At 38.8% G+C, this 22,469-nt stretch overlaps 2 protein-coding genes across 9 annotated transcripts in view; one reads left to right on the top strand and one right to left on the bottom strand.

The window, feature by feature from the left end:
- Positions 1–9,995, top strand: part of CLCA4 (chloride channel accessory 4) — a 57,467-nt gene extending 47,472 nt beyond the window's left edge. Inside the window, exons 8-14 of the mRNA XM_016921858.4 lie at positions 250–427; positions 1,785–1,891; positions 3,724–3,939; positions 4,516–4,783; positions 7,085–7,255; positions 8,538–8,771; positions 9,126–9,995. Coding sequence (XP_016777347.3) covers positions 250–427; positions 1,785–1,891; positions 3,724–3,939; positions 4,516–4,783; positions 7,085–7,255; positions 8,538–8,771; positions 9,126–9,595 — 1,644 coding nt within the window. The 3' untranslated portion in view covers positions 9,596–9,995. The remainder of the gene's footprint in view (positions 1–249; positions 428–1,784; positions 1,892–3,723; positions 3,940–4,515; positions 4,784–7,084; positions 7,256–8,537; positions 8,772–9,125) is intronic.
- LOC104001403 (uncharacterized) overlaps positions 422–22,469 on the bottom strand; it is a 121,271-nt gene continuing 99,223 nt past the window's right edge. For all 8 annotated transcript variants that reach the window (XM_063799884.1, XM_063799888.1, XM_063799892.1 and 5 more), the window contains one exon: positions 422–581. The gene's annotated coding sequence lies outside the window, so the exon portion shown is untranslated. The remainder of the gene's footprint in view (positions 582–22,469) is intronic.

Raw genomic sequence — 22,469 nt, 5'->3', positions numbered from 1 at the left:
AGGATTTTCCAAAGCCTGGTCCCACCGAATTCCTTTAAATAAATACTACCTGCAGCTGGGAGTTAAGAAAATTCATGTTTAACTTTCCCCAAGGATTGTTGATTGAAAATTCTTTATTTTAAAATAGAGGTTATCTCTTCTATTATGCATAACTTTGTTTATTTTCTCTGTAAATTTTTTCTCATTTCCCATTTGTCTATTTGATCTAGGAACGTCTGTTGGTAACTGTGCTCTGAATTATGTTTGCAGGTGATTGGAGAGCTACATTCCCAACTCGATGGATCCGAAGTACTGCTGCTGACTGATGGGGAGGATAACACTGCAAGTTCTTGTATTGATGAAGTGAAACAAAGTGGGGCCATTGTTCATTTTATTGCTTTGGGAAGAGATGCTGATGAAGCAGTAATAGAGATGAGCAAGATAACAGGTAAAACACGATCCATTTATTCCAGGCCTTCAATAGTAATGCATAAATGTAAAGGCTGACAGTTCAACAACGTCTCTTGAGTTTCTGCCTTGGAGGCACTGAAGCTGGGGACCAGACCCAATCTCTGTTCTCGTGGCACTTGGAGTCCAGTTGGCTGGAGAGACAAATAAAACTGTTGATGAAATAACATAATCAGATAGCATTCCTACATAACAGGAGGAATATAGAAAAATAAAGTTCTATGTGAGCAGAGGAAGCCATTAGTTTTACTAGAGTTGTATAGAGCCAGGGAAAGGAAGCATGCGAAACTAGCTGAATTCTAAGCTGGGCTTTGAACAGGTGGTGAATTTCTCTGGGAAGAAAAAGGGGGTAAGAAAAGATGATCAAGTCATGAGCAAAAAACATCATGTTGGGGTGACAATGCAAGGCGCATGGAGGGAATGGTGAAAACTCCATGAGACCAGAGCATAAGTTGTGGGGTGGGTGTATGTGATTAACAGAAGCTCAGACTGAAAAGATCTAAATAACAATGAAGTTTTTATATAAACATTAACTATGGTAGCTGTTATTTCAGACACACAGATGTGATGAAAATGGATTACGTGTTTCCAATACCTCTTAAACATAGTAGAGACTGTATAATTTATGACATGGTATAAATTATGTTGAATTGGCTTCTAATGGTACTAAATATATGCTTGCTTTTTAATGCTTAGTTATACAAAATCACATCATTTCAAAGTCCTTTCATGGCCATTGTAAAATTTATTTCTATTCCAAGTAGCTCCTTAAAAGTAGTACTTTTTTGGATTTATCTCTCTTGCTTTCCAATTTTCTATCTGCTCATTGCCAGTTATTGTGAGAATACCTAAATATAGCAGCTCTTTCATCTTTCTAATTTTCTGATTTTGGTCTATGCTGGCTGAAATATCTGAAAGTCAACTTTGTTAGAACTAAAACAAAAGATTAATAATCTTTTAACAAAAGATTTCACAAATCTACACTGGCTGAAATATCTGAAAGTCAATTTTGTTAGAAATAAAAGTTTCTCTAAAAGGGCTGTGTAAAGTTTGTGAGCTTTAATACATGGAATTGTAACATCTTTCATATTCTATAATTATCATGCATTTTAGCTAGCTAAGATTTTGATAATGAGGTATTATGGTAGCTTTCATTCCCTAGTTATGACATTTTAAAATGAGCATTTCAGAATTAACCTGTACAACTATGTGATTTTGGTCTATTTTAATAACACATACTGAAACTATGATTTTGTTTTAACTATTAGCTTAATAATCACTAAAATATATGTACTTATTTTCCAGAAAGCAGTCTAATTAATGCATTTACATTTTAGGAGGAAGTCATTTTTATGTTTCAGATGAAGCCCAGAACAATGGCCTCATTGATGCTTTTGGGGCTCTTACATCAGGAAATACTGATCTCTCCCAGAAGTCCCTTCAGGTCAGAGTTCTCATTCCTTGGGTTTTCATGTTCACTTTTGCCATAACAAGAAAAAACCATTTGGTGGTTATAAGTTTTGAGTTCCATATTTTTCTCAAAGTAAATTTTTAATTAAAATCTAAACTTTAATCTTAAATAGAAATTACCCTTAGCAATAGCCAAATTAATTGGTGAAATAAGAGTAAAATAAATGGTGAAACAGCAGACATACTGTTTCTTTTCCTATTGCCATGGGTTTGGTTAAGAAATGACATTACAATGTTATAATGTCAAATTTTTCACCAAAAATGGACCTTTTCCAAAATAAAGCACCCATTTTTCAATGAATGCATTTTAAAAGCTCATGCTTCCAAGCTTTCCCCATGCTTAACTTCTATGAAACAGATTTAGAAACATGAACTCAATAACCTGGCTGGGAAATGGAAGGAGTGTATCTTGGAAATAAATTAAGCAGGAGAAAGACGGGGTGAATAATCATTGTCTATCTACAAACATAGGGCTTCTGTCACCTCTTCAACCACTTTTTTCGGTGGCTTTTTTTTTATTCACCTGTCTTCCGAACTTAACACTTTTGTTCGTCTGGGTCTTGATAGCACCACCATTTTCTGTTACTTAGATTCAAAAACTTTGAGTAAACTTTGATTCTTCTTTCTTCATGTCCCATGTGAACATAGCCAGTTTCTCTCAAAATATATTTTACAAAAATATTTCTCTTCTTTTCATTCCTACATGTCTATGTCATGTCACTTTATGCCAAGATTTCTGTCTGGTGTTTTCCAGCTCATCAGCTCACTGCCTATATTAAAACTTGCCATGATCCCTAAACAAATCTATTTTCCTCTACTTCTCAACAATGAAAAGAACAGAAGTTATGGGATGTGAGCTTAGAGTATGTACAGATTTGCTTGGACATCTTGTCTGCAGACATACCCTGCAAACAAGTTAAAAATTAGTGTGAGATATAGACTGCTAGTGTTTGGAGAATAAGCTGAAGGATAATAAAGGTCATTTCTGAGGTTGCCATCATCGTTGACTGAGAACATGATGATTATAGTGACTGAAATTGAGAAGTAAGGAGAGAGAACTGATTCTGAAGATACTATTTTGTGTTCTGTTTATTTTAAATGGATGGTAGGAACACCAAGAAACCCGCTATAAAATATAGCAACTGTAGTTAACAACAATGTATTGTATATTTGAAAATCACTAAGTGGATTTTATGCATTCTCACCACAAAAATAAGTATGTGAGGTAATGCCTATGTTAATCCACTTGATTTAGCCATTCCACAATATGTGCATATTTCTTTGTCACTTTAAAAAATGAGTAACTAAACAAAAATGGTTGGCTCTTCTGGACTAACAGCTATCAACAAAAAGTTGAAATACTTTCTTTAAAGCTCTTCTCAAAGAAAGCTTCTACATTTCCTCTCTTCTCAGGATCCCAACCTTTATGTATCAGTTTGCCCTCTTGTTGAATATATTTACTGTCCAGTGCTACTCCCTCTATCTGTGTGAAAAAATTATTTCAAATTTCCACATCAGGAAAACATCCATGAATGCTTGCCAACACAACCGGGAAAAAAACAGTAAGGTCATATTCATGACTGTAAAACCCTTGTTTCTGCTCTACATGTTTCTGCTCTAAGTCTCTTACTTCCTCACTTTTTAATTGATAACTGTCATATCATCACCAGCTTGCAGAGAGATCACAAGTCTAAGGTGGTTTGCCATTTATAAGCTTGTTCTCAGGCCAGAAATTAAAAACCATCTTGAAAAAAGAATAAAATTACTGTCTTCTGCAGTCATTAATTTTGAAATCTATTTAAACAGCTTGAAAGTAAGGGATTAACACTGAATAGTAATCCCTGGATGAACGACACTGTCATAATTGATAGTACAGTGGGAAAGGACACGTTCTTTCTCATCACATGGAACAGTCTGCCTCCCAGTATTTCTCTCTGGGATCCCAGTGGAACAATAATGGAAAATTTCACAGTGGATGCAACTTCCAAAATGGCCTATCTCAGTATTCCAGGAACTGCAAAGGTAAGCAATCAGCTTTTAGACTTCCTGTCAACATTTTAAAAAAACTGAACATAAATTGTTTAATGTCATAAATGTCAGTACCAAAGGCTGTATCAACTTTAAAATTGAGATAAAATAGTATGTACTTTCCATGCCTGTGTCCTTAAAACTATGATGGTAGGAAAAAAGAACTTATATATCAAGAAGAAGGAAGAAAAGGTAGTCAAGACTGTCTGAGAAGAACTTTAAGAAGGAAATGTAGGAAGAGTCTATGCAAATTGGTGGGTAGAGAGCTACAGGGTCCTTCCTTATTCACCCTACCAGGATTGATGAATCTGTGGACTCTAAGGCCAAAACCAAGGCAAACCTTCTAAAACTTATTTTTTCCAATTGAGATGTAGCGAAGTGTACACATCATGAATGGTACCACTTGGCATGCCCTGTCTGAACTGCCTCAGCCCTTACCCATTTATCCTCAACATCCTTAAAACCTCTTTATTCTCTCCCCATTATATAATTTATTTTAGAATTACGTAATGGAAATATAGAAAGTAGCTTGACTTTGGATACTTACTATATTTCTGTTGAAACTTTTAGGTGGGCACTTGGGCATACAATCTTCAAGCCAAAGCAAACCCAGAAACATTAACTATTACAGTAACTTCTCGAGCAGCAAATTCTTCTGTGCCTCCAATCACAGTGAATGCTAAAATGAATAAGGACGTAAACAGTTTCCCCAGCCCAATGATTGTTTACGCAGAAATTCTACAAGGATATGTACCTGTTCTTGGAGCCAATGTGACTGCTTTCATTGAATCACAGAATGGACATACAGAAGTTTTGGAACTTTTGGATAATGGTGCAGGTAATTCACAGGTTTTTATGAATAAGCCAATATTTTCCTAATTCAGCATGTTGTGAGTCCCTGTGGCATTGTGGAGCAGTAAGACAGGCAACAGAATTGATGCAGATTAAGGAGGAACAGCAGGAACAGCAGGAAATTTTATCTAGGTAAAACCTACAGAGTGCTTAGCAAATGTCTTGCATGTGGTAAGCACTCAATCAATGTTTTTGGGCTGGACGCTGTGGCTCACTTATGTAATCCTAGCACTTCGGGAGGCCAAGGTGGGCAGATCACTTGAGGTCAGGAGTTCAAGACCAGCCTGGCAAACATGGTGAAACCCCTTTTCTACTAAAAGTACAAAAAATTAGCCAGGTGTGGTGGCACACACTTGTAATCCCAGCCACTTGGGAGGATGAGGACAGAGGATCACTTGAACCTGGGAGGTGGAGGTTGCAGTGAGCCAAGATCATAACACCACATTCCAGCCTGGGCAACAGAGAAAGACTCCGTCTCAATGACAACAAAAATACCCAATAAATAAATAAAAATAAAAACGTTTTTGGTTGTTGAATTTTTTTGTTTGTTTTTTTGTTTTTTTGAGATGAGGTCTCACTCTGTCGCACAGGCTGGATGGAGTTCAGTAGCACCATTTCAGCTCACTGATGCCTCTGCTTCCCAGGCTCAAGCAGTCCTCCTATCTCAGCATCCCAAGTAGCTGGGATACAGGTGTGTGCCACCATGCTCAGCTAATCTTTAAATTTTTTTTGTAGAGAAAAGGTCAACAAAAGAGAAAAGGTCTCACTATATTGCCCCAGCCGGTCTCAAACTCCTAGGCTTAAGCCACCCTCCCACCCCAGCCTCCCAAAGTGCTGGAATTACAGGAGTGAGCCACCATGCCTGGCCATACATGTAATTTTTTGTTATCATTATTGTTTATCATCCAGGCAACCAATGTCTGTCACCAATTAGAAAGGTCTCATTCAGGAGGCTGAGGACAGCATCAAGAAAGTCTGGCTAGAGAGAGGGTGAAGCACAAGCAAACTAAATGTGATTAAGTGATAGAACTTGGGTCTCGGGCAGGAAAAGAAAGCAGGAGTAATCCTCGACAGCTGGAACAAAGTATAAATATAGTCCTGAGAACTGGGGCCCAGAGGCAGCTAGCACTGCCACAAAAGAGGAAGATTCATCACTGGGGCATCAGATACCAGGTCTGGCTGGTAGGAATCAAGATGCAACGTTGGCCATTCTCTGTCTCCCTGGTCTGCACAGATGGGTGATGCCTAAAGACCCTTTCCCTAGATTCTGGATTGTTCTAGGAACGGAAGCTTCTGTTAAGAGGTTAATGAGCAAGGAAATAACTATATTGATAGGCACCCGAATTAACAAAATTTTCTATCAGTATATTTTGCAATGTAACTTATTCAATCATTTTATAATCATATCTTCAACTAGAGTTGCCCCTGAGAAAAACTGAGAAGGTGAAATTGTTCTTTTGTGTACCTCAATGCCTTCTTCAGATATATCAATATTTCCACAACTATCCCTTGCCTCTTTTTTCCCTTTCTGCAAATCTATACTACATTAAAACTTATATGCACCATGTTTTGCTTCTCAACATTTTGCTAGATGACCATTTAGGTAATTGGGGAAATTTGCTAATTTGGAATGCCTTTACCTGAGATGGTATTAGTGATTAACAATGACATAGAGCAGACATTCTTTAGTCTGCAAATGTCTTTAGTCTGCAGACAAACTTTAGTGTGCAAAGGAATCATCTCAAGGGCTTGTAAGAACACAGAATGCTGGGACCTTTCCCTAGGAAGTCTGGGAAATGTGTATCTCTAAAAATCTCCAGATTTAGTAATTTTAGTTGACTGTTGTGAGAATTAAATCCTACACAAAGAAAGGATTTTTCCTTAGTAGGGACCCTTTTGATTTAAACAGAGAGATGACATAGTGTGTTTAGAGAAAGCAAGCTGAAAGCAACCCAGTGGTGGAGAAATTGTAAGAGTACTATGTGTAATATTCTGTATATGAATTAATAAGGACAGAAAGGTGAAGTATTTAGGCATTTATTATGCATACATAAATATCAGTGTGTGTGTATGTATGTTATATAGAAATAATAGATATCGAAATAGCTCAAGGGTGTCAATTCTACAATGTATTGTTTTGGCAGAATATAATGGAAATATTCTCCAAAGGGTCAATCTAAAAATATTAAGCCTAATCTAGAGGATATGCTTGTAGAGGCCAATTGCTTGTCTTAGAAAACGCAAAATTTCTCTTTACAAGACTTTATTCCTTCATTTCTATAACAAGGCGCTGATTCTTTCAAGAATGATGGAGTCTACTCCAGGTATTTTACAGCATATACAGAAAATGGCAGATACAGCTTAAAAGTACGGGCTCATGGAGGAGCAAATACTGCCAGGCTAAGATTACGGCCTCCACTGAATAGAGCCGCGTACATACCAGGCTGGGTAGTGAACGGTGAGTAACTCATGATATTTATAATCCAGTGATAGTTTGAATAATATTGGTGATTTGATATAATTAAGGCTTCAAACAGGTTGATTAAAACGCAAAATATAGCTTTTCCCATTTATGGAATAAAATTCTCAGTCATACTAGGATTTGCCTCTAAATTAATCTAAGCTTTGGTACAATGTCTGGCACCTAGTAAGCACTCAAGCACTCAAAAAAGGTCAATTATTCTTATTTTTTTTAACTTTCAGTTTAGGTTTGAGGGTACATGTGCAGGTTTGTTATATAGGTAAACTCGTGTCATGGCGGTTTGTTGTACAGATTATTTCATTATGCAGGTACTAAACCTAGTACCCAATAGTTATTTTTTCTGCTCCTCTCCCTCCTCCCAAACTCCACCCTCAAGTAGGCCCTAGTGCCTATTGTTACCCTCTTTGTGTCCATGAATTCTCATCATTTAGCTCCCACTTATAAGTGAGAACACGCAGTATTTTGGTTTTCTGTTCCTGCATTAGTTTGCTGAGGATAATGGCCTCCAGCTCCATCCATGTTCCTGCAAAAGACATGATCTCACTCAAAAACATCAGTTATTATTATGTTAGTTTGAACATCTTATGTATATCAACAATAATATGCCCAACTTTCAGCTCAAGATGAAGGAAACAGGCCAATTTATGAACCTAAGCACAAGCCTGTGCAGAATTTATCTTTCAGATTACATATGCTGTAGAGTAAACACTTATTTGGAATTTTAATAAGTCAAAAAGAAAAACAGTGTGTGCAGTAAAGTGATGTAAGAATTAAGAATGCATTCTTTGCTAGCTTTCTTTCATCTGGTCCCTTGTGACTTTTAGGGGCTTTATACTAGCAATTGGAATGCAATCAGAAGAATTATTCCTTAGCACTTGCAGCATGGAGGGAGGGACCTAGCGCAAGTGGGTGGAGGAGAACTGGCAATGATTTCCCCAGGTATACTCCCAGAGTGCAGATAATTCAAGAGGTAAAGCAATTCCTTTTTTAAAAAGACACATATTGAATTATATAATATTTCTGTCACCCAGTGTAGGCTTAATTCTAAAGCAATTTGTTTTCTGATTCTGTCCTACAATATCCTACCAAAGAAAGAATTCTCTCACCAGTTGGGCGCTTATGATTGTCACAAAACTTAGTAAAAATGTGACTGTATATACTTTTTTAAAAGGAAAAGACAAGTGAAGAAGGTGATTCATTGAATTATAATAAATACCAGTAGTTTTGCCCATTATAAACCAGGAAATGTTTAATGCAGGGGAAATTGAAGCAAACCCGCCAAGACCTGAAATTGATGAGGATACTCAGACCACCTTGGAGGATTTCAGCCGAACAGCATCCGGAGGTGCATTTGTGGTATCACAAGTCCCAAGCCTTCCCTTGCCTGACCAATACCCACCAAGTCAAATCACAGACCTTGATGCCACAGTTCATGAGGATAAGATTATTCTTACATGGACAGCACCAGGAGATAATTTTGATGTTGGAAAAGGTAAGGATGAAGTGTCATGTGATTTTGACTTAAGTAAAAGGTGCTAATTGCAAAAACAGGGGTGTAAGGGTGGGTGAGGGGAGAATGGTTTTATATTGACAGCCTAGCAAAGTGTTAATTTTATAATCTGATATTTTTTAATCAATCAAATGACACATTTTAACGTGGTCCTACTTTTCATACAAAGAAGGTAGCAATTTGCAGAGCTTAAGACCAGAATTCAGCTTTTATTAAAAAATGAGTAAGGCTTTTGATCTATCTGCTTTGCATAACTAGACATTTTTGAGAATAAATAAAAAGGAATGAATATGCTATGCTCCAGTCTCTAAACTACATGTAACTTTTTTTTCTCAGTTCAACGTTATATCATAAGAATAAGTGGAAGTATTCTTGATCTAAGAGACAGTTTTGATGATGCTCTTCAAGTAAATACTACTGATCTGTCACCAAAGGAGGCCAACTCCAAGGAAAGCTTTGCATTTAAACCAGAAAATATCTCAGAAGAAAATGCAACCCACATATTTATTGCCATTAAAAGTATAGATAAAAGCAATTTGACATCAAAAGTATCCAACATTGCACAAGTAACTTTGTTTATCCCTCAAGCAAATCCTGGTGACATTGATCCTACACCTACTCCTACTCCTACTCCTACTCCTACTCCTACTCCTACTCCTACTCCTACACCTACTCCTACTCCTACTCCTACTCCTACTCCTACTCCTGATAAAAGTCATAATTCTGGAGTTAATATTTCTACGCTGGTATTGTCTGTGATTGGGTCTATTGTAATTGTTAACTTTATTTTAAGTACCACCATTTGAACCTTAACGAAGAAAAAAATCTTCAAGTAGACCTAGAAGAGAGTTTTAAAAAACAAAACAATGTAAGTAAAGGATATTTCTGAATCTTAAAATTCATCCCATGTGTGATCATAAACTCATAAAAATAATTTTAAGATGTCGGAAAAGGATACTTTGATTAAATAAAAACACTCATGGATATGTAAAAACTGTCAAGATTAAAATTTAATAGTTTCATTTATTTGTTATTTTATTTGTAAGAAATAGTGATGAACAAAGATCCTTTTTCATACTGATACCTGGTTGCATATTATTTGATGCAACAGTTTTCTGAAATGATATTTCAAATTGCATCAAGAAATTAAAATCATCTATCTGAGTAGTCAAAATACAAGTAAAGGAGAGCAAATAAACAACACTTGGAAAAAAATGAATTTGGTGTTGGTATTATTAAGTATAAATTGATGATCTCATATTCATCCAAAGCCTCCAACTGTACCCTACAATTGCCAAGGTTATGTTTACTACAGTTCATGGATATGGAGAAAACTAGAAAAAAAATCGAAATCAATTACCACCTGTCAAACTATAATTTTTCCTGATTTTATTTCGATATAAACATATATCTATCTCTTTTCATTTAAAAAGCTATACCTATCTGCATACTTTTTGTTTTATCATAGGAAAGAATTACTGAAACTACTATCTATTGCCCTTGTTTTCAGATAAAGAAAGCTAAATATTTTTAAAACAATATTTTCATTCATCTCTCAGGGTCACAACCGTATTGACTAATGAGATCACTTAAGGAGAAAATGTGGGTTGAAAGGAGTAGTTTTATATGGCAGACCATAGCCAGGTCAGCCAGAGGCCCTAATGATGTAAACAAAATGGAACACAGAGCATGTAACAATGGTGTAAGATGGTGCAGAAGGAACTTCCCCTCATAGGAGTAGGTAGACTTTGAGTCCAAGTTTACAAGCATACGGTTTCCTTGTACTTCCAACGGGTGGTTTTCTCATGTTTCACAGGAATTTTTATTACTATAACTCAGCATCCTGAGGAACTAGAGAGGACCTGAAGAACAGCATCCACTCATTTGCATTCTTATCTCAGGTAGCATTGTCAGGAATTCTTTGCTCTTTGGAAGTAAATGAAAATGAAAGCCATATAAGCTGAGTCCAGGGGTCACCTTTAACAATCTTCAAACATAGATCTTGACCTGGCATAAAGAATTTGGTGTGATTAGCAGGGCTGACAAAAAAGGCCTTGTAGTTTAAGTTGGAAGTAGTAAAGGAGCAAAGGAAGAGGAAGTAAGTGGGAGACTCCTGACTCTAGGAAGATTTGACTTCCTCTCAAAGCATGCAGAAGAAAATGTGCAGAGGAAAATGAGCTGCGCACTAGGGCATTTGGAGACTAAGCTGTTGAGGCAATAGGTCTATTGGCACTATTAACTCCTCTAGCAGACTGGTACCTGTTTGGCCAGTTGCTAATGGCTAGGGATGTACAAGAGAAAATGCAGGAAAAACATTAATTGTAGAGCACCTGGCCTTTACCAAGAGGGGAATGAAGGCCTGAAATTCTATGTTGGCACCAGAAATATCATATATCAGTCAGATTTTCTTTATGTCCTTTCCACCCATTCACCCCATTACTCTGGAGGCAAAGCCTCCCAGCCTGGTTACTTCCCTCTCTGAGGTTCTAGTGCAATAGCTAGGCTCAGGTGGGTCCCAGTAGTGGGCTCTCTCCTCCCAGGTCAAGCTCTGATTTCATTCTATTCCCAGGTCTGCATCAAGTAGTTATTTGTGAATTCTTAAGAATCAGAAAGATAACTAAATCATTACCACTGTTGTAGTCAATACAGGCTACATAATTTATGCTGCTCACTGAAAAATGAAAATAAGAGGCCTTTGCTTTAAAATTAGTAAGAATTTCAAGACACCAACAGCTAAACATTAAACCAAGTTCAGGGCCCTTCTAAGCAGAGCTCCAAGCAACTGCACAGATGGTATGTCCACAAAACCAGCCCTGGCTGTAGTCCAGGATAAACTAGCGATTGTACCTACAGTATGAAGTCTCTGTGTGGGTTGTCCATTACAACCACCTAGCAGCATTCATGGTCTAGTAGTTGATTTAGTTAATCATGAAAAAACTACCACATTTAGGAAGGTAAGTTTAGGCTCATTGCCTCTTGCAGGGAATCTGGCAACAGAAAATACATCTAAGATATTCCATTAAGGAAGAGAGGCAGCCCTGTATGGGAGAGGACTAACCCTCTACGGACCTCAGAGACTCGAATGTCTACAGGGTTCCTGAATAGAAAAAAACCTGTATCACTAGCTATCCAAGTCAGTGTTACTCCTTGGGGTGGGAAGTCTACAGTGTCACAAGCTAGGTCTGCCCAAGCTCTAGCACAGAGAGATGGTATGAATTCATAGTCACAGCTGCTCAGCTAGGACTGAGAGAACTACCTTTCCATGCTTCTATTCATGCCACTGAGATGGCTGCTGTCACAGGCCAGAGTGCCCCAGTACAGCATGTGTAAGTGTGGGGACCCAAACCACAGTGCCTGATGAACATTCACACCAGCATAAAATAGGACTAAAAGGAGTTCAACTCAAAGCAACACTGAAGTGATCCAGGCCTATTGCAGCCAAACAGAAAAGTATGGTAGCTAATCCCCAAAAATGTTTCCAAAGATCCACAATTCCAATTATTTGTAGCCTTATGTAGTTCTTTCTCACATTGGATGTCAGCTGGGTGAATGATGTGCCTTAATTAACATAACACAGAAAAATGATAGATGTTTCCATTTTAGTGTTCTTGGGAACCCTGACCTACCATGTTAAAATACAGCTATGCTAATGGAGAGACCACTGGAGAGGTTCCAGGAATACATGCAGAATAAAAAGAGGACTAATTAACTCTCGCTGTTTCCCAGCCTCTAGATGACTCCATTTGCAGTCACCAGCCTCTAAGCCTAACCAGCAAAAGAACCTCCCATTTAAGCCCAGACAACCAATAGAATCATAGAAAAAAGAAAATGATTGATGTTTTGAGCCACTAAGTTTTGGGATGGTTTGGTCCACAGTGCTAGATTACCCAAATAACCAATAACTGTACTGGTCAGTGTTCCATCAGGGAAACAGACCACCATGAGTATTACAGAGTAGGGAATTTATTTATTATAAGAATTAGGATGAGGAAGTAAAGCACTGAAGAAAGGAAATGGGAGATCAGAAAAAAAATCTAACAAGCCTATCTGAAGTGCTGAAATTTGTGTTGGATGTTTAATGTCAGTATCCAGGCATGTCCAGGAACTGGAATGGGATCATGAAGGGGGCCACTGTAGAAGTCTGTGGAAGACTGTTAACTGTGCATAAAAAAACCTCTGTGGGTTTGTTGCCAAGAGTCTTGTGGTGGACCTAGGATCACTATCAGTCAGCAATGTCAGCATTCAGAAAGAAGAGTCAGAAATGGAGTAGAGAGGAGCAAGGATGCCAGCCCATCTGCACCTGTTTCCCACCACCTTTTATCACTTCTCCTGCAAGCAGTTATGGCTGCTGTTTTACTTCTGCCTTCCACATTTCATGAAAATTATTTTTGACCAACTCTAACCCAGAATCATATGGTTTCTGAGAGATGTAGTTCCAATTTATCCAACTTGCCTCAGCAAAGCCACTATTATATTAAGTGAAATAAGCCAGACAGAAAAAGACAAATACCGTATGTTCTCATTTATATGTGAAATCTAAAAACATTGTATGCATAGAAGCAGAGAGTAGAATGGTGGTTACCAGAGGCTGGGGTGGGAGGAAAAAATAAGTTTGAGAGACCTACTGTACATCATGGTGATTATAGTTAATAACAATATGCTCTACAATTGAAACTCACAAAAAGAATAGATTTTAACTGATCTAACCAAAAAAAATTTTATGAGCTAATGCATTAATTAAATAGCTTGAGTTATCCATTCCACAATGTATACATATACAGACATACCATGTTTTACTGGATTTCACTTTATTGTGCTTCACAGATACTGTGATTTTTACAAATTGACAATGACGATGCTAATGGAATTGGCCTCTGATGTTAGTAATTGCTACCCAGCGAAATAGAGGACACACAGTTTGTTACAGCGACTCAAAAAATTGTTTTTTCATGTTTATATCCTAGTGAATTGAGACTGTTCAATAAACTGCTTTCACAGCAATTATACTCAATATCATCACTGCAAAAACTTCGTAAGTTTTTGAAAAACAAAAAACAGTGACAAACCCACTGCTATACAGACCTACTCTCTAGGCACCAAATTCCTAATTTGTCTTTCCACTTCCTTCCCTCTTATAGAGAACACTTTTGTTCACCTTACCACCATTCATTCTCCCTCCTTCCAGCAAATGTCTAGTCATTTCCTATGCTGAACTTCTTGGCAAGTCCTTGTCTTCCTCTCCAATCCTGTTCCTCTTACCATCGCCCTCTACTTTTCTGGTGCCCAGCATTGCTTGATCACTGGTGCCTTAGATAAGCCTGATTTCCCTAAAGTTCTGTCTTTTCCCTTCACATGACCATGAATATTATCTAGGGCTACCATATTACAGAACTCTAAAGGGATCCGTGCAAATCATACCTTGTATGAATGGTGCCCCTGGAGTTTCACAAAGCACAGTCTCTGCATCCTCATATGGTAGTCCTGCTCTTAGAGCTGACACATGAAAAAATAAGTATTCTTCGTAAATGATTCTATATTGTTCCATGAAACAGCAAGTTATTTTAAAGCCTTAGCATCTGCAATAGCATTTTAGTAAATATACCTGTTCAGAACATATTTGTTGCTAATTAATTATTTGATTTATCATCCCAATGCCCTGTTTTCTTTAATAATCTATGTGATGATCAGCAAATTAGTTCCTGATGCATTTGACCCCATGAGGAATGTAAGCAAAGCGCTACATATTTTATGTCCTGCTGTCTGTCATCATGTGATGTTTAGGAAATAGGAAGGTGTTTTAGAGGCATATGGAAAAGATTGAACAGTAGGAGTTTGGTGACATGAAAGTAGAACCATCACTTACTTTATCATTCGAAGTTCTATCTGGGCTTGGAACTAAAAACAATCAAAACCTTTTGCTTTTCTGCAAACATGCATCTATGTACAGCCTCTCAGATGTATTTAGAACCTTAATCAGGCTTCCTTTATAGAGCAAACCAGAACTCTCCAGACCCCAGAGAGCTCAGTGTCAGGAGATAATGCTATCTGAGGAAAGGAAGAAAGCCCACAATTGAGTATCTGTTGCTCCTTCAACTTCTGTTCCACCACCATGAACCTTCTCTCTCTCTCTCTCTCTTTCTCTGTCTGTCTCTGTCTCTCTCTCTCTCTCTCTCTCTCTCTCACACACACACACACACACACACACAGAGAGAGAGAGTTTGAGCCAAGCAGGGAAATGTAGGTGGTTCAGAGCACTGTTTGGGTATAGGTTTGTCAATTTGGGTCGGGAAACAGTATAATTCTATAAAACTAAATTCATTCTCTTCACCTATACTTTCTTCCAAAATGTCCTATCTCAGTGATAGCTTGCAGTGAGCCAAGATCATGCCACTATACTCCAGCCTGGGCGATGGAGCAAGATTCTGTCTCAAAAAAAAAAAAAAAAAGAAGAAGAAGAAAAATTAAATCTGAGATGATTTAAAAGTGATTCAAGTTATAAGTGGAGGCTACAATGAGGGTGTTTTTCATTTTTCAAGTATAAATTTTAATTTTTCAGGTGAAGATGTTAAAGTTGTTTGGATAAGTGCTACTGGTAAAGTTGTTTTTTGTAATAGTTTTATAGAAAAATAAATATGTATCAATAAATGAATTAATAATCATTGATCCATGAATTCATTCAGTGAAAATTTCACTATTTGCATTCAGCATGTAATCAGAAAGCATGTATTTAAGTCTTAGAAGCAATGTTTATTAACTCTATGCCAGCTTTTTATTTAAATTTGTAAAGTAAGGAAAAAAACACTCATTTCATGGTATTTCGAGGATCAACATATAGATAACATATATAATTTCCTAGCATAGGACTGAGCAAATAGTAAATAAAAACATAAGTTATCCTTCCCAGTCTTCCTAACTGTAAAATTATGATAATACCTTTTTTTCAGAGTTGCCATGCAGAATACTGTGAAGTAGCTACTGTAATGTACAAGCACCTATCAAAATACCTGGCAGCTCAATAGTAAGAGTTCAATCATTCCTTCATTCTTTCCTGACTTTCTATCATTTAATTTCCGTATCGACAATATTTGCTGAGCATCTGCTATGTGCACTAGGTCCTGATCCATGAGGGTACATGAGACAAATGTGATTCCTGCCCTCAAAGAATGTATAATCTTAGCTTGAGGGGAAGAAAGATTAATTAATTAATTAATTACAATTGATTGTAAGAAGAAGGAAGAAGCCTTCGCTATGAATTCAGCTGACTTTTAACTCTGTCAATGCGGTGCTAGATACTGGGAATGCAAAAGTTAGGTGTATTTGCTTTAATTTGCTTTGAGAAATCGGCCCATTTACACATCTCAGTGACATTCTAATCCTGCCTCAGCCCCACCCATCATTTGTGTTCTATTGTTCATATATGGTTTTTATCCTTCTTGGCTTTCAGAAACAGGTGAAGGTCTGTTGATGACTATTTTGCTATAGCAATATTCACATTTCCAAAGTCTGAATGGTAAATGGTTAATTACTATAGTTCACGTATAAGGTTGCATTCATGGCAAATAGAATGTAACCCAATAAAAAGGAAATGATAATGTGTTAGGCCATTCTTGCATTGCTATAAAGAGATACCTGGGACTGGGTAATTTATAAGAAAAGAAGTTTAATTGGCTTACAGTTCTGCAGGCTGTTCGGGAAGCATAACACCAACATCTACTTCTAGGGAAACCTCAGGAAGCTTACAATCATGATAGAAGGCAATGGGGAGTAGGCATATCACATGGCAGGAGTGGGAGCAAGAAGGCAGGGAAGTGCCACACACTTTCACCGGATCTCATGAGAACTCACTCACTACCGTGAGGACAGCACCAAGCCATGCAGGATCTGCCCCCATGACTGAATCAGCTCCCACCAGGCTCCACCTCCAACTCTGGGGATTAAATTTCAACATGAGATTTGGCAGGGACATATATCCAAACTACATCATTTCACTCCTGTCTCCCCAAACCTCATGTCCTTCTCAAATTGCAAAATATAATCATGCTTTTCCAATAGTCCCCCAAAGTCCTAATTCATCCCAGAATTAACTCAAAAGTCACAAGTCCAAGACCAAAGTCTCATCTGGAAATGAGTTCCTTCCACCTATGAGCCTTTAAAATCAAAACAAGTTATTTACTTCCATGATACAATGGCGATACAAGTATTGGAGAAACATTCCTGTTCCTAAAGGGACTAACTGGCCAAACAAAAGGGGCTACAGACCTCACACAAGTGTGAAACCCAGCAGGGCAGTCATTAAATCTTAAAGTTCCAAAATAATCTCCTTTGACTCCATGCCCCATATCGCAAGACACACTGCTGGTAGAGGTGGGCTACCAAGGCTTTGGGCAGCTCTGTTTTGTGGCTTTTCAAGGCTCAGGATGTAAGTTGCTGGTGGCTCTACATTTCTAGGGTCTACAGTGCAGTTGCCCCCTTTCCACAGCTCTACTAGGCAATGCTTTGATTGAAACTGCCTTTGCAAAATTATGACTGAGACAGTCAAAGAGATCTAAGTTAATCAACTCCATCTTGCTTCTACCTCCAAGCTGTTCTTGTTCATTCTTGGGTGTAGCCTGAACTAACTTTGGGAGAAAATTAGTTTACAGTTTATAGGTTAAAACAAACACAGTAACAGTCCTTTCACAAAGCAGACCTCCATCCTGCCTGGGGACAGATTGCCTTTGTAGGACCAACATTAGCCACAAGATTAGAAATTACAGTTTAGTAGTCATGCAGCTGGAGGATACAATACTCTGACCCTTGATAAACAGCTCCTGAGATCACACACTTGAGGTATTTTGCAGACCCTGCATTTGATGGATCAGCTGGCACCACCCAGATTGATACTGGCTCATCTGATCTTGTGGACCCCACCCAGGAACTGATTCAGTGCAAGAAGATAGCTTAAACTCCATATGATTTCATCTGTAACCAATCAGCATTGCTGGTTCACCAGCTTTCACCCACCCACCAAGTTGTCCTAAAAAAATCTGCTCCCCAAATGCTTGAGGAGACTGATTTGAGTAATAATAAAACTCCAGACTCCTGCACAGCCAGTTCTGCGTGAATTACACTTTCTCTATTGCAATTCACTTGCCTTGATGAATTTGCTCTGTCTAGGCAGCAGGCAAGGTGAACTCACTGGGCAGTTACAGAGTGGGGACACTATGTGGAGCCTTCAACCCCACATTTCCCCTCTGCACTGCCCTAGTATAGCTTCACTGTGAGGACCTCTCAGAGAAAATTGTCACAGAAAATTTCCTGTGACCTCTCATAGAAAAAGACAGGTCATAGAAAATGTCTCTCAGGCTTATGCAGCAGATTTCTGGCTGAGCACCCAGGCTTTCTCATACATCCTTTGAAATCTAGGTGGAAGCCTCCAAGCTTCCTTCACTCTTGCATTCCGTGCACCTACAGGCTTAAAACCACATGGAAGCTGTGAAGGATTACGGTTTGCACTCTTTGTAGTGGTAGCCCAAGGTGTACCTGGGTGCCTTTGAGCCATGGCTCCAGCTAGAGCAGCCATGATGTGAGCAACAGCCTCCTGGAGTAGCACAGGGCAGTGGCATCCCTGGTCTGTCCCCTGAAACCATTCAGTTCTTTTGGACCCCTGGGCCTGTGATGGGAGGGGCTGCCTCAGAGATCTTTGAAATGTCTTCCAGGCCTTTTTCCCATTGTCTTGGCTATTAGCACTTGGCTCTTTTTTAGTTATGCAAATTTCTCTAGCAAGTGGATGCTTCACAGCCTGCTTGAATTCCTCCCCTGAAAATGGGCTTCTCTTTTCTACCAAATGGCTAGGCTGCAAATTTTCCAAACTTATATGCTCTGCATCCCTCTTAAACATAAGTTTTGGCCAGGCACAGTGGCTCATGCCTGTGATCCTAGCACTTTGGGAGGCTGAGGCGAGCAGATTGCCTGAGCTCAGGAGTTCAAGACCAGCATGGGCAACATGATGAGACCCAGTCTCTATTAAAATACAACAAATAATTAGCCAGGCATATTGGTTGGCACCTGTAGTCCCAGCTACTCAGGAGGCTAAGGCAGGAGAATTGCTTGAACCCGGGAGGTGGAAGTTGCAGTGAGCCAAGATCAAGCCACTGCACTACAGCCTTGGGCAACAAAGCAAGACTCTGTCTCAAAAAAAAAAAAAAAAATTTAGTTTTCAACTTTAAGTCATTTCTTTGCTCTCCCATCTAACCATAGGCGGTTAGAAGCAGCCAGGCCACTCCCTGAATGCTTTGCTGCTTAGAAATTTCTTCCACTAGGATACCTTAAGTCATCACAATTAAGCTTAAACTTCCACACATCCCCAGGGCATGAATACAATGCAGTCAAGTTCTTTGCTAAGGTATCACATGGGTGACCTTTGCTCCAGTTCCCAATAAGTTTCTCATTTTCATCTGAGACCTCATCAGCCTGGACTTCCCTGACTCTGTCACCATCAGCATTTTGGTCACAGTCATTTAACTAGTCTCTAAGAAGTTCCAAAGTTTCCCTCATCTTCCTGTCCTCACCTGAGCACTCCAAACTCTTCCACCCTCTGCCTGTTACCCCATTCCAAAATCCCTTTAACATTTTCAGGTATCTTTATAGCAAGGCCCACCTCCTTGGGACCAATTTGCGATATTAAGCCACTCTTACGTTGCTACAAAGAAATATCTGAGACTACGTAATTTATGAGAAGAGAGGTTTAATTGGCTCTCAGTTCTGCAGGCCTTACAGGATGCAGAGCACTGGCATCTGCTTCTAGGGAAGCCTCAGGAAGCTTACAATCATGGCAGAAAGTGAAGTGGGAGCAGGCATGTCACATGGCAGGAGTGGAAGCAAGGGGACAAGGAGGTGCCACATATGTTTAACAACCAGATCTCATGAGAACTCAGTATTATGAGGACAGCATCAAGCCATGGGGGATCCACCCACATGACCCAATCACCTCCCACCAGGCACCCCCAACAACAACATTGGGGATTACAATTCATGGCCTATGAGATTTGGCAGGGCCGTATATCCAAACTACACCCGTTAATAAGTCCTTCATCTGGCTACTGTCGTAGAAAATATCTCTCAGGCTTATGCAGGTGTAAAGCAGCCATTTACTTGCAGACATTTTTGGAACACTGTTTTCAGGCTTACCTGCTTATATAAACTTCCTTCTGGCTTACCTTAGACTTCCTCTTTCCTTCTAACATGTGTACTTCCCATTGGTAAAGTCATTTCTTCAGATTTAATTCAATAAGGCAAATATTTATTGAGCATCTATTGTATGCATGTCCTCAGAAATAATGTTTTAAATGTTCCTTGCATGGGAACAAAGTTCTTAGCCATCTCATATTTGTCTATGAGAACAGACTTAATGTAATGTATTGGAGTATTCTCCTTGGATGAGCTATATCTGATTGGTAAAAACTCAGGACCCCAATTCACTCTGCCAAAAGGAAAAAACTTAAGCTGAAAGATGAGTCATGCAAGAAACTGCCTTTCCATTTGTTACTAAGCAGATGGCTACAGATAAAATGTTAAATACCTCCACAGGGAGCTGCTCTTATCTGAGGTTAAGTGCTGTTTTCTTATGTTACATAAACTGCTGATTTACAGCGTGTGAGATGAATACATAATTGACTATTCCTGTACCTGCCTGTTTTCCCTTGTATCCTGTAGATTACCAGACCCTCCCTCTTTCCCCTTCAGCCAGCTTTTCCCTTCTGAATATTGAAGCCCTCAAAATTATCTCTGGAGAAAGGCACAGACCAAAGATTGTTTCCTTGATTCCGTGCTTTCTTCTTCCAGCCATGTCCTTAACCTTGGCCAAATAAACCTTTAAATTGATTGAGATCTGTCTTAGATACCTTTTGGTTTACCTCAAGCTTTAATGACTAAGGAAAGAAAATGATCACTCCACATCTGTGTGATGTGGTGGACTGGGAAGGGCAGGCGGAGAGCAGTCATGGGACGGTTTTCCCTGAAGTAATGGAAACCTATAAAAGATGCTAAAAGCAGGAACCTCAGTAGAGGCCTTGCAGAATCACTGCACTAGGGCAATGAGTGTGGGTTAAGGAAATAAGAAAGGCCCTGTGAAGAGGTAGGTATGGCTGAGCCCCAAGGAATATGGCAGTGCTCAGCAGAATAATGCTTCTTTTGATCTTGACTTCATATCTTTAAATCAAGAGCTAGAAAAATATTATGAAAGAGTCTCTGCATAAGAGAACAGCACCAATTGTTAGGCTAGGCTGGGAAGCTGCAAGTTCTTGTGTGGGTGTAAAACTGTAGAAGACACAACCCAGGGAAATTCCTGAGCTTCCAGTAATTCACCCCTTTGCCACCTCCCACCATTCTTGTGGGTCACAACTGCTTCCCTTGCTTCATTTCCAACTCTAACATGCAGCTTTTTGTTGTTATTGTTGTTTTGAGCGAGTGTAACTCTGTTGCCTAGGCTGGAGTGCAGCGGAATCATCTTAGCTCTCTGCAACCTCCGCTCCTGTGTTCAAGCAATTCTCATGCCTCAGCCTCCCAAATAGCTGGGACTACAGGCTTACACCACCACAGCTGGCTAATTTTTGTATTTTCAGTAGGGACAGGCTTTTGCCATGTTGACCAGGTTGATCTTGAACTCCTAGCCTCAGGAAATCCACCCACCTTGGTCTCCCAAACTGCTGGGATTGCGGGTGGGAGCCACCACGCCCAGGCTAACAGGCAGCATTAATTGGTGCTTTAGCATCTTGACTCCCTTGCTAGAGTAAACAACTATCTCTGGACATGCCAGTCATAGAACTCTTAACACCTTGGCCATAGAGATTGGTTCAGAGCGCAAGCACGTGGCCTAAGCCAATGTAACCATAGACCCTCACCAGATGTTTTTAAATGAAATGGGAGACATATGCACTTTTTCTCAGGCTTGGAATATGTGAGTCTGGAAACATCAGCAGTCAAAGTTCCTGCCTTATGGAGAAAGTCAGTCTAAGAGACCAACACTGACATGAGGAGAAAAACAAAAGCAGAAACGGAGAGTGATTCCTGCTGTGTGGTTCCCCAAGTCAAATATTACCCTTCTTTCTTAAATGGTAATAAGCGTGGTGTATTCAAGGAACTGAAGCCAAGTGTGTAAGAAGAGAGTGAAAGTAGATGAGGTTGGAGATCTCAGAAATAATCAAATTTTTTGTAAGTTAATAGATCTCCATAATGGCTGAGGATAAAAATCACCTGGAAGATTTCTAAAAACATCACTATAGACTTTCATTTATAGTAATGGTAGATTTTGTAATTGAAAACAAACTTCGCCCTTCTATTCAACATTCTACTAGAGATTCCAATAGTGTAATAATATAAGAAGAAAAAAAAAGCCATCCAGATTGGAAAGAAGTGTTACTTTGTCTTTGTTTGCAAATGACATGATCATCTATGTAAAAAAAAAAATTAAATAAATTCAACAGATTTTGCAAAACAGCTACTAAAACTAATATGTGAGTTTACCAAGGTTGAATATATAACAGCATTCTGCAGAAGTTACTCAATTGTATTTCTATCCCCAAGCATAGAACTGGAAACTGAATTCTTTTTAAACATAACATTTATAATAACGTCAACAATATGAAATGTTTTGGGATAATATGACAAGTGTTTAAAAATTACACACTAAAAAGTACAAAA

Source organism: Pan troglodytes, chromosome 1 (genome assembly GCF_028858775.2).
Source record: "Pan troglodytes isolate AG18354 chromosome 1, NHGRI_mPanTro3-v2.0_pri, whole genome shotgun sequence".
NCBI lineage: Eukaryota > Metazoa > Chordata > Mammalia > Primates > Hominidae > Pan > Pan troglodytes.
Note: the sequence above shows the minus strand (reverse complement) of the source record. Positions and strands in the feature narration are given on the sequence as shown.